Source organism: Giraffa tippelskirchi, chromosome 11 (assembly GCF_054371585.1).
Source record: "Giraffa tippelskirchi isolate mGirTip1 chromosome 11, T2T-mGirTip1v1.2.pri, whole genome shotgun sequence".
NCBI classification, from domain to species: domain Eukaryota; kingdom Metazoa; phylum Chordata; class Mammalia; order Artiodactyla; family Giraffidae; genus Giraffa; species Giraffa tippelskirchi.
In genome coordinates, this window is record NC_137285.1 from 39,899,816 (window position 1) to 39,912,624 (window position 12,809).

The 12,809-nt window shown below is 37.3% G+C and overlaps 1 protein-coding gene across 2 annotated transcripts in view; it reads left to right on the top strand.

Annotated features, from left to right (window-relative positions):
* Positions 1-12,809, top strand: part of SLC25A31 (solute carrier family 25 member 31) — a 30,517-nt gene that overhangs the window by 4,423 nt on the left and 13,285 nt on the right. For both annotated transcript variants that reach the window (XM_081538183.1, XM_081538182.1), the window contains exon 2: positions 7,675-7,802. In XM_081538183.1, the coding sequence (XP_081394309.1) occupies positions 7,675-7,802 (128 nt within the window). The remainder of the gene's footprint in view (positions 1-7,674; positions 7,803-12,809) is intronic.

Below are 12,809 nucleotides of genomic sequence, written 5' to 3' on the forward strand. Positions count from 1 at the left end.
GTATCCATGATTGGCCAAATGTCAGTTATATATCACAGGACACTAAGGCATCCTGAAAAAAGAGTAAGAGTTACACAGGGGAAAGGGGTTGACTGGAGCCCTTTCTCAATTACTGTATAATAAATATAGTTTATGTTGGCTCTGTTAAATGGATTTATAGAGATAAGACTATTTGAATATTTGAAATTGTCAAGAAGACTATTTGAAATATAGATTCACATCATTTTTAAGACACCTCATTCTAAGGATACCTTGAGATAATAGCAGATGATAGTATGAAAACATCATAATCAGCAAGATATTTGAAAATACTGTGTTTTAGCTAGTAAAATAAATGCTCAGTTGTGTCCTAATATCTTAAAGCTTGACCTAACCACCCTATCTAAATAGTCCTTCCTCATTCTCCATCTGCATATTACTGTTTTTCTTCTGGACACCTAACATATTTGTTTCTTCATTGTCTGTCTTTGTAATGTAAGTTCCATAAGACCAAGAACTTTGTTCCTAGTGCTGTCCCCAGCAGGTCTGCTGTGTGTGTGTGTGTGAGTCACTCAGTCATATCCGACTCTTTACGGCCCCGTGGACTGTAGCCTGCCAGGCTGCTCTGTCCATGGGATTCTCCAGGTCAGAATACTGGAGTGAGTTGCCATTCCCTTCTCCAGGGGATCTTCCCAACCCAGGGATCAAACCCAAGTCTCTAGCATTGCAGGCAGATTCTTTACCATATGAGCCACCAGAGAAGCCCCTGCTATATACTTGGTATCACATAAAAGGTTTTTAAATGAAGAATCCCTTTTTTTTGTATAGTTATTGAATATAGTTGATTTACAGTATTGTGTAAATGAAGAATCTTTATCTCATTCTTTAATTTCTCTTTTGGATATGTTTTACAGATGCACATAACAGGGGGTATAGTGGCAAGGGTATATAATTTGCTTTTAGTATGTTCATATTTGAGAATCACTGCATTTTTTTTTAACTAATAGGCAGATTGTCAAAGTATGTTGGAGTGTACAAGTCTAGAATATACATACACTTGACCCTTGAGCACCATGGGTTTGAATTGTGTGGATTTTTTTTTCAATAGTAAGACTACAAGTTACACTTGAATTTTTGACTGCGTGGGTCATCAGCGCCCCTAACCCTCACATTGTTCAAAGGTCAACTGTATACCCAAACATGACTAGCATTTCCATTCTTGACTTGTAAGTTGACCAGTAACTGACCTGGTAACTTTCCCCCATTTTCCCATAAGTTTTATATTAATTCTTAATTACTTTCTCAGAATTAAGTTCAAAGGAGGTTTTTTATCATCCTTAAATTTTGAAGAGATTATTTTTACTAAGCAATTAAGTAAAAAAAAAACACACACACCTTAGATATTCTGCTGTTAGAAGTGAAATATACCACAATGCCCATGTTTTTCTGTATCAATTTTGTGATTATATATTTGGAAACTGTCCTTTAATCTGCATGACTAGAGAGTGAAATACTACTACATTTGCATCACTCTTGCTTTTCCTTTGTTTTATTCTGATCAAAAAATACTACTGTTTTTATTCAAAGTGGATTTTTACCTAGAGGCAATAGAGATGTAATAGTTCTAGATCTGGAGTCAGATAGATGTAGAAAGATCTTGAATTAAATCCCAGTCTTTCCCTTACCTTGTAACCTTGAACAATTTTAATTTAACCTCTTTCAACTTCAATTTCCTCAGTTCTGTACTGGGTATAATAATATTGTATGTTTGTGAAAATTGCTCAGTCATGTCCAACTCTTTGTGACCCAGTGGACAGTAGCCCAACTAGGCTCCTCTGTCCATGGAATTCTCCAAGCCAGAATACTGGAGTGGGTAGCTGTTTCCTTTTCCAAGGGATCATCCCAACCCAGGGATCAAACCCAGGTCTCCTGCATTGCAGGTGGATTCTTTACTGCCTGAGCCACCAGGGAAGCCCAATAATTTTATTACCTACCTCATATGGTAGTTTTGATGGTTAAACAGGATAATCCCTGTAATAAAACAGTCCACAAACAGTAAATGCTGGAGAGAGTGTGGAGAGTAGGGAACCCTCCTACACTCTTGGTGGGAATGTAAATTGGTACAGCCGCTGTGGAGAATAGTCCGGAGCTTCTTCTAAAAATAGAGCCACCATATGGCCCTGAAATCCCACTCCTGGACATATATCTGGAGAAAAGCATGGTCTGGGACTTCCCTGATGGTCAGCGGATGGGAATCTGTCTGCCACTGCAGGGGACATGAGTTTGAGCCTGGTTTGTGAAGATCACATGCCACAGAGCAACAAAGCCTATGCACCACAACTACTGAGCCCGCCTGCTGCAACTACTGAAGCCTAGAGCCAACAAGAGAACCTACCGCAGTGAGAAGGCTGCACTCTGCAATGAAGAGTAACCCCCACTTGCCACAACTAGAGAAAGTGCATATACAGTAATGAAAACCCGGTGCAACCAAAAAATAAATAACATGGTCTGAAAGGACGCGTGCACCCCAGTGTTGATTGCAGTACTGTTTGCAGCATCCAAGACTAAATGTCTTGGAAGCAGCCTAAATGTCCATCAAGGGAGGGATGGATGAAGATGTGATACGTAGATACAGTGGAATATTACTCAGCCATTAAAAAAGAAGGAAATAATGCCATTTGTAGGATCATTGATGGACCTAGAGGTGTCATAATGAGTGAAGTAAGTAAGACAGAGGAGAAGAACCATATGATATCCCTTATATTCAGAATCTAAAAAGAATTTATAGGGGAAAACATGTACACCCATGGTAGATTCATGTCAATGTATGGCAAAACAAGTACAATATTGTAAAGTTAAAAAATAGAAAATAAACTAATTAAAAAAAATAAACTTTATAGAGAAAAAACTTTAAGTAGGAACATTTCTGATGAAGAAAAATGACAGAGAACTAATAAAACCAGAGACGAAAACCTGCTGTAGAACTGTAATTATAGCAGTATGGGCTTGTGTGTAAATAGACACATCAACAGAGCAGAATGGAGTCCAGAAATAGATGCAATTGCATCAATGAATTAGCATGTGATAAGATGATATTTTAAAGCACTATGGACTATTCAGTGCATGTTTGAGGATCAGTTCAGTTCAGTTCAGTTGCTCAGTTGTGTCCAACTCTTTGCAACCCCATGGACTGCAGCATGCCAGGCCTCCCTGTCCAACACCAGCTCCTGGAGTTTACTCAAACTCATGTCCATTGAGTTAGTGATGCCATCCAACCATCTCATCCTCTGTCGTCCCCTTCTCTTTCTGCCTTCAATCTTTCCCAGCATCATGGCCTTTGCAAATGAGTCAGCTCTTTGCATCAGGTGGCCGAAGTATCGGAGTTTCAGCTTCAACATCAGTCCTTCCGATGAATATTCAGGGCTGATTTCCTTTAGGATGGACTGATTGGATCTCCTTGCAGTCCAAGGGACTCTCAAGAGTCTTCTCCAACACCACAGTTCAAAACCATCAATTCTTCGGCACTCAGGTTTCTTTATAGTCCAACTCTCATATACATATATGACTACGGAAAAACCATAGCCTTGACTAGATGGACCTTTGTTGGCAAAGTAATGTCTCTGCTTTTTAATATGCTGTCTTGGTTGGTCACAACTTTCCTGCCAAGGAGTAAGAGTCTTTTAATTTCATGGCTGCAGTCACCATCTGCAGTGATTTTGGAGTCCAGAAAAATAAAGTCAGCCACTGTTTCCACTGTTTCCCCATCTATTTGCCATGAAGTGATGGGACCAGATGCCATGATCTTAGTTTTCTGAATGTTGAGCTTTAAGCCAACTTTTTCACTCCCCTCTTTCACTTTCATCAAGAGGCTCTTTAGTTCTTCTTCCCTTTCTACCATAAGGGTGGTGTCATCTGCATATCTGAGGTTATTGATATTTCTCCCGGCAATCTTGATTCCAGCTTGTGCTTCCTCCAGCCCAGCGTTTCTCATGATGTACTCTGCATATAAGTTAAATAAACAGGGTGACAATATACAAAAAAAAAAGAATTTATACAAATGAACTTACTGACAAAACAGATACAGATTCACAGACTTAGAGAATGAACCTGTGGTTTCCAGGGGCAGAGAATAGGAGGAAGGCATAGTTAGGGAGTTTGGGATGGACATGTAAACACTGCTATATTTAAAATGGATAACCAACAAGGACCTACTGTATAGCACAGGGAACTCTGTTTATTGTTATGTGACAGCCTCGTTAGGAGGGGAGTTTGGGGTAGGAATGGATACATAAATGAGTGTAGCTGACTCCCTTTGCTGTCCACCTAAAACTATCACTACATTGTTAATCAACTATACTCCAATATAAAATAAAAAGTTAGAAAAAAAGATAATGCTGTAAAATATTCAACCTTGTGTCTATTGCATGGTTAGTGTTTAATAAATTTTAACTCTTTAATCATTGTGAATACATTTCTGAATTTACAAGTGTTCATTCCTCATGGTCAAATGTAAATAAATGTACTTGGGATAAATTTGTTTTACATATAAAGTAGATTTTTGTAATCTATCTAAAGAACCTACATAGTACATAGTGTACCTAGAGTATAGTTTAATAAAATCCTGAAACCTAGCCTCCCAAAATAATATTTCTATAGAAAATGCATTCAGAATTCCACTTTAAGTTCCTCCTCTTTGTACTCTTACTAAGGACATTGGCACTCCTAAAAGCATGGTACATCAGTGAGTTGAAAAAAAGGAAATAAGAGTAAGGTTTTGCAGCATGATATGTGGAAAAAGGCTAAAGGAAGGGTTTTTAACTTGATATCGGTAGCTTCAGGGAATCCACAAATCAGTAGTAGGCATGCAATAGTATTTTGTGTGTGAGAGAAATTTTTTTTCAGACATAACTCATTAAAAGCTGCCAGTTTTCCTGTTATTCTTCCAGAGATTTATTTGTTTCTAGAATTTCATTGAGATGTTGACAGTTTTGTTGAATCCTCTAGGTTGTTTCATGCAAATACAATTTTGCTAAAAGAAATACATTCTGACAGTGATACCAAACCACTTCAGTCATAAATCTGGCACTCTGTCATGGTCTCCTGTTAATTTGCAGATGTCTGTCATCAGAATTTTCTATTTATATTCAATACGTTAGCCAAAGTTACAAGCTTTTTACTACTCATTTGTGATACACTTTTGTGAAATAGTTATTAATTCAGTACTATAATCATAATTGGACTTCCCTGGTGGCTCAGACAGTAGAGAATCTACCTGCAGTGTGGGAGACCCGATTTGATCCCTGAGTCCAGAAGATCCCTGGGAGAAGGGAATGGTTACCCACTCCAGTATTCTTGCCTGGAGAATTCCATGGACAGAGGAGCCTTGCAGGCTACAGTCCATGGGATTACAAAGAGTCAGAGATGACAGAGAAATGAACACTTTTACACTTTTCATAATTATAATTATATAACAGCTCACAATCTGAAACCTATAATATCTCAATACCATCTAAATAAACCATTTCCAAAATGACTATTAATAAATAAGAGCCATATATAAAATGGGAATTCCAATACATTTTTGATACATAACACTTTTTAAGCTCAGTTTATAGTTTGTTTTTTTAAAAAACAAATGATTTTTAACTTAAATCCCATTTAACTGCATTGGCAATTCTCCAGCCAATATGTTCTTTTTTTTACTTTTAAGATCAACTCTATCCTCTGCCAGTAATCTGTTGTGTTACTGTAACACAGGTGTAGAAAATAAAATCTTATTTTTCACTATCATTTACAGTCATAGTTTACTTTCAGTGTTTCTGTTCTACAAGTCTGCAGAAAATACAAATGCTTAACTATGTTGTTAAATGTTAACTATGAAGAACTTAGAAATCACTAAAAATACCTCTGAAAATTAGATTCATCTGTCTCCCTCAGGAATTCAATGTGGCTGTAACTGGCAAGCAATATTCTTTTATAATTTTATAATTTGCTTACATTTCTCATGTTTTAAGATTTTTATTTTGCTTCCATTAAAGAAAACTTGTTGACCTTTCTTAGGTACAGAAGATATTTGCATGATTAAGGAAAGTATTGTAGTTAAGGGACTGAATTACTGAGCCAGATTGCTTGAGTTTAAATTCCAGGTGTACAAGTTTCTGACCTAAGTGACTCTGGGCAAATTATTTAACTAACTTCTCTATGTCTTAGAAGTTGTCTTTAATGCATTTCTTCGTATATAAAATGGAGAGATTAATACTACCTACCTCATGGGTGATTATGAGGATTAAATGAATAAAAACCAGTTCCTAGAAATTAGTATTGTTTTGTTAATATTGCCTCAAAAAATTTTACCATAATCATTTTCCATTTTTTAAAAAATAGACTTTATTTACCGTACTTTAATAATTTTCAAACTTTTCTAAGATTTGCTTCTCTGGAAACCCAAAGCTGCAGTAGAGCTTTGGAGACAGACAGAAAACTTGATTCTAAATCCTGATTATAGCTTTTAAATTTATAAAAGTTTCAGTTTGTGCATGTATGAAATGAGTACTATAAGAGAACATATATCATAAGCTTAGTGTGATGATTAAATTAAATGTACAAGTACAGCCTTTGCCAGTGCCTGGTATACATTAAGTGCTCAGGAATTTGTAGCTGTTAATCATTACATGTTAAATGCCCTAGTAATTTATGCCTGCAACTGAATGCCAAGTAACTGAATCAGCTGTGAGGACTGAAAAGATTATTTCTTGGCCATTAATATACATATTAATTGTCTCTATGCGACCGCTTTACATTCACCTTGGGATTCACTAATACTCAATTTTACTTCCCACAAAGTATACTTATTTATTTAACAAATAAATATCTTTCTCTCTGTGTATTTATCTGATCTAACTTTCAGTTTCTGAGCACTGGGCCCAGTCAAACGAGATTATCTTCATTCAAATTTTTATCGTTAGAAGACTGTTTATGGGTATTCTTTTCTCCAAGCTGGGACTAGAGCTATCTTATTAAGAGTAGCAGGGTTCAACCACCTGTAAAAACAACTATGGGTCCTGGAGGGATCGCCTGTTGTATTCTGGGGCAGCTAAGGATTATAAAGGCAGCTCTGAATTATCAGGTAACACAGTGACTGAATTATAAAGTTTGGTCATTCAGTCCATGGAGATTTGAATTGGGAAGATGATTAACCTTGAAAGTTTCCTCCTGTCTCTCCATCAGCCCTCTGGAAATTGCCTTGAATTGTGAATTCCTTTTATTTGGCTAGGTTTTAAAATATAAAGATAAGACTCTTTTATCTCATTATCAGGAGTATATATACAACACAGTTTTGTTCCAACAGACTTGTCACCATAGGAATTGTATTGATTGATTTGAAATGAGACTAAACTTCTCTGATGAGTACTAGTAAGCTCTGTTTTTCTATTAGTGAAGAGACCTATATTCAGCTGGTAATGCTTTGCATAGGTTTTTAGGTAGTCAAGGCTTCTTAGTGGAAATTAATAAAATTGAAATGGGGTGCTTGGAGTTAACACTGCCTTTTTTCTTCCGTTGGAGACTCATGTAAACTTTTTTTTTCTCATGAGAAAAGATGTAAGTTTTAGGAAGTTCAAACAGCTAAGTTTGTTAAAACTGTGCAAATTATTTAATAATAATGTAAGTTTATATTTAGTATGCTTTCTTTTGTAGGTTTCCTCAGTTACTGGCGTGGCAATTTGGCAAATGTTATCCGTTATTTTCCAACACAAGCTCTAAACTTTGCTTTCAAAGACAAATACAAACAACTGTTCATGTCTGGAGTTAATAAAGAAAAACAGGTAATTATTTTTTATTTTTTAATTGAATGAAAGATTCTTTAAATTATATAGTGCTTTACAGTTTTTAAAAGTTCCACGTACGTGATTCAAATTATCCCGTAGTAACCCTTTCCCCCACACCCCATCTGCCCCCCCTTTTCTCACTGGTAACCTCTAGTTTGTTTTGTGTATCTGTGAATCTGCTTCTTTTTCATTTTATTCACTAGTTTGTTGTATTTTATAGATTCCACATAGAAGTGATATTATGAAGTATATGTCTTTTGCTGACTTACTTCGTTTAGCATAATGCCCTCAGAGTCTGTCCATGTTGCTGCAAATGGCAAATTTTCATGCTTTTTTATAGCTCAGTAGTATTCCATTGTTTATATATATCACATCTTCTTTATGTGTTGATGGACACTTGGATTGATTACATACCTTTACAACCTTGGCAGTTACAAATAATGCTGCTATGAACATTGGGGTGCCTGTATCTTTTTGAGTTGTGTTTTTTATTTTTTGGACATATACCCAGGAGTGGAATTGCTAGATCATATGGTAGTTCTGTTTTTAGAAAAAGCAGGTAATTATATTTTAATATCTCTAAAATTTTCTAAGAAGCAGTTGGATTTGTCTTACCTGAGGTATTTTTTTTTCCAATTAGAGCATAGTTGACTTACAATATTGTGTTAATTTCTGCTGTATACCAAAGTGAGGCAGTTAGACGTGTATTTATACATTCTTTTTAATATACTTTTCCAGTATGGTTTATCATAGGATATTGAATATAGTTCCCTATGCTATACAGTAGAACCTTGTTTATCCATCATATATTCGAAGAAGGCAATGGCACCCCACTCCAGTACTCTTGCCTGGAAAATCCCATGGACGGAGAAGCCTGGTAGGCTGCAGTCCATGGGGTCGCTAAGAGTCGGACACGACTGAGCGACTCCACTTTCACTTTTCCCTTTCATGCACTGGAGAGGGAAATGGCAACCCACTCCAGTATTCTTGCCTGGAGAATCCCAGGGACGGCGGAGCGTGATGGGCTGCCGTCTATGGGGTCTCACAGAGTCGAACATGACTGAAGCGACTTAGCAGTAGCAGCAGCAGCAGCATATAGTATTTTATTTCTGCTAACCCAACCTCCCCCTCCTTCCCTCCCTCACCCCACCATACCCCTTGACAACCACAAGTCTGTTCTCTATGCCTGTGAGTCTACTTCTGTTTTGTAGATAGGCCCATTTCTGTTATATTTGAGATTTCACATATAAGTGATACCGTATTTCTTTCTGGTTTACCTCACTTACTGTGATAATCTCTGGTTACGTCCATGTTGCTGCAAATAGTGTTATTTCATTCTGTTTTATAGCTGTTATTTTCCATTGTATATGTACAACATCATCTTTATCCATTAAAACACCTGTGGAGTTTTATTTGGGGAGGAGGTGCTCAAGTAGTGGAAAAAATAATAGTTAAAGCGTAATAACTGTTAGCATATAATAATGTGTATTAAGTCATAGAAATTACATATGGAAATTTAGAATTATATTAACTTTTACAAGTTTCTATAAACCTCTCAACACAAATTTAATAACTAAGGGATCCTTAGTTGAAACTTCTTTTGACTACGGACTTGTATCAGAGAGTCCCCAAGACTGTCTTCATGTTCAGTGATTCACTAGGCCTCAGAGAACTCAGAAAAGCTATTATACTCCTGGTTTATTACAGCAAAAAGATGTAGATTAAAATCAACAAAGGTAAAAAGCACATAGGACAAAATCCAAGAGAAACTAGGTGCAAGCTTCTAGGTGTCCTCTCCTAGTAGACTTAGCTGGACAGCACTTAGTTCTCCTAGCAATAATGTGAGGCAACACATATAATATACTGCCAAATAAGGTTGCTCACTTGAGCCGTGGTGGTCAGGTCTTTGTGGGAGGGGAGTCAGTTTCATAGGCATGTATAATAGACTGACCTTAGCTACTCAGTCTCCAGCTACAGCTGCCACCCACTCAAAAGGTCAAACAGATATAGATTAGCCCAAAGCCCCAAGTATACAAAGGAGTGTTCACTATAAATCAATGTTAGTATAAACTATCTGGTGTTGCCAAAGTTTCTGGCATATAAAGACAGTCTTACTAGATAGAATATTCCACAGGCTCAGAAGGTTACCTCAAAGGAACCTTTGAGTTTGGTCAAGGAGGGAGATCTTTTCAGTATGTGCAGGGTTTGGGCAACACAAGCCTGCTGAGTTAACCCTTTACTGAACATTTTCCACCCTATCTCCCCCAAAAGATAATTCCTGTAAAACTAAGCCAGATGGAGCAGTTAACTCCAGAATTAACTAGAAAATTTATGTTAATAACATCTGTCCCTAACAGTGTAAATAACATGGCTCTAAAAGTTTCAGTTAACTCTGATCTCTGTTAAAACTCTGTAATAAATTTCAAATCAGTAGAGCTTGAGGTAAAAACGTTTTTAGTATGCTTCTAAAGAATATGCTAGCACTTTCCTGGTGGTCCAGTGGTTATGACTCCATGCTTCCAATACAGGGGGCACAGGTTCAGTCCCCGGTTGGAAAACTAAAATCCCACATGCTGCAAGGTGTGGCCAAAAGATAAGAAAAGAACAATAAAAAAGAAAGAAGATGCAGTCTTATTTAGAATGTAAAGATATTCAGTCACAAATAATATGTAATGTTTCAGTTCAGTTCAGTTCAGTCTCTCAGTCATGTCCGACTCTTTGCGACCCCATGAACTGCAGCACGCCAGGCCTCCCTGTTGAACACCAACTCCCGGAGCCCACCCAAATTCACGTCTATTGAGTCGGTGATGCCATCCAACCATCTCATCCTCTGTCATCCCCATCTCCTCCTGCCCTCAGTCTTTCCCAGCATCAGGGTCTTTTCAAATGAGTCAGCTCTTCGCACCAGGTGGCCAAAGTATTGGAGTTTCAGCTTCAACAGTCACATCCACAACTGGTTGTTGTTTTTGCTTTGGCACCATCCCTTCATTCTTTCTTATTTCTCCACTGATCTCCAGTAGCCAATATGTAATGTTCAAATATATATTATTTATTAAATTTGGCTACTGATGACCCTTCTATTTCTGCCCTTAGACATCAAAATTTTCTCCTCTGTCCCTGCCCTAAGAAAAGTGAAAAAAGAAAAACAGAAAATGAAAATTCAGTATTTTGGGTTTCTTACCTGGTTTTCAAAGAAACACAGACGATAGAAAAAACAAGTACAATCTATGTGATTTAAAAGTGGTTGGTCTACCACAATAAATATCTCTACATGCTTCTCGGGATGGCTGCACTGGTGACAATACTAGCTGTTGGCAAGGATTCAGAGAAGCTGAATTTTACACTTCTGGTGGAAATGTAAAATGATCTTACCGCTTTCAAGAGAGTATGACAGTTTCTTACAAACTAAACATATGCTTATCATACAGTCCAACTCTTGGGCATTTACCCCAGAGGAAAAAAACCTCTGTTCACAAAAAAGCAAAGTATACAATGCTCATAGAAGATTGTTTCATAATAGACAAAAATTTGGGAATAACCCAGATGTCCCAGGTGAATGCTTAAACTGTGGTGCACACACCATAGAAGCAATAAAGAGAAACACCTTTTGATAAAAGAAGTATCATATGATCCTCTTGGGATCTAGCAAAGGCAAATTCATAGAGACAGAAAGTAGAATAGAGGTTGCCAGGGGTAAGGGGGAGGGAGATTCTTTAATAGGTACACAATTTTATGTTTAGCATAATGAAAAGTTCTGGAAATAGTAATGATGTTTATACAGTGTTGTGCTTAATGCCACTGAATTATACACTTAACATGCCTAAATAGTAAATTTTACCATATAGTTTTAAAAAAGAACAAACATGATTCGAACAGCAACTTTGAATACTAACTGAAAAGATACCAATTTCAAAAAATATTTGCTTTCTGATTTCATTTATTTACCATTATTGAAGTAAGAAAATTATAGAGATGTAAAACATAACAGTGGTTGCCAGGAGAGAGGGAGGTGGCTATAAAGAGGTCCATAAATGGAGGATCTTTATCATGGAACTGTTCACTGTTGATAATTGATGGTCATATGAATCTGCACATATGATAAAATGGCATAGAACTAAATACACACACAGATGAGTGTGTAAAACTGGTGAAATCTGAATAAGGTGGATTTCCATCAATGTTAATTTCCTCTACTCTAGTTATGCTGGGCTTCCCTGGTGGCTCAGTGGGCAAAGAATCCTCCCGCAATGCAGGAGACACAGGCGACTCGGATTTCATACCTGGGTCGGGAAGATCCCCTGGAGGAGAGCGTGGCTACCCACTCCAGTATTCTTGCCTGGAGAGTCCCATGGACAGAGGATGGCAGGCTACATGCAGTCCATAGAGTCTCAAAGAGTCGAACACGACTGAAACCACTGAGCATGCACACACGTAATTATGCTAGATATTATCTTTGGGGGAAATTGCTTGAAAAGTTTATAGACTTCATATGTACTAGGATGCATGTGAATCTGCTATTATATCAGAGTAAAATGTTTTAAAAAATAACCATGGTAGGGAGGTGTGTGCCTACTATATACTCTTTCACTGAATTTTTACCTTGCCCTTTGAGGTAGTTATTTTTACCCCAAATGTACAGATAAGGAAAACAAGACAGAGCTTAAAGCACTTGCCCTAGTCATTTGTTCGTGTCTTTCTAATTCTCAAATTCAGTTCTTTCTATGATACTCTTACTCCTCTTTCAGCTGAGGTGACTAAACTAGATGAGTGTTAGCTGAACCTGGGCATAAAATGTGTCTCTGCTGCTCCTAAGCAGCTACCAGCACAATCCTCATTGAAGACTAGAGCTTCCTGCTCTCTCCCATGCCCACACAAACTGTTAGAAAGAACTTTGGTCCCAGTATTTGTGCTTGGAGGCAGCTTATCATCTATTTGTCAGCAGTTAAAAATGGATAGGATTATTTTCCTCCAAACCCCCTAAACTCTCTTATTCTCCTTTCCTTA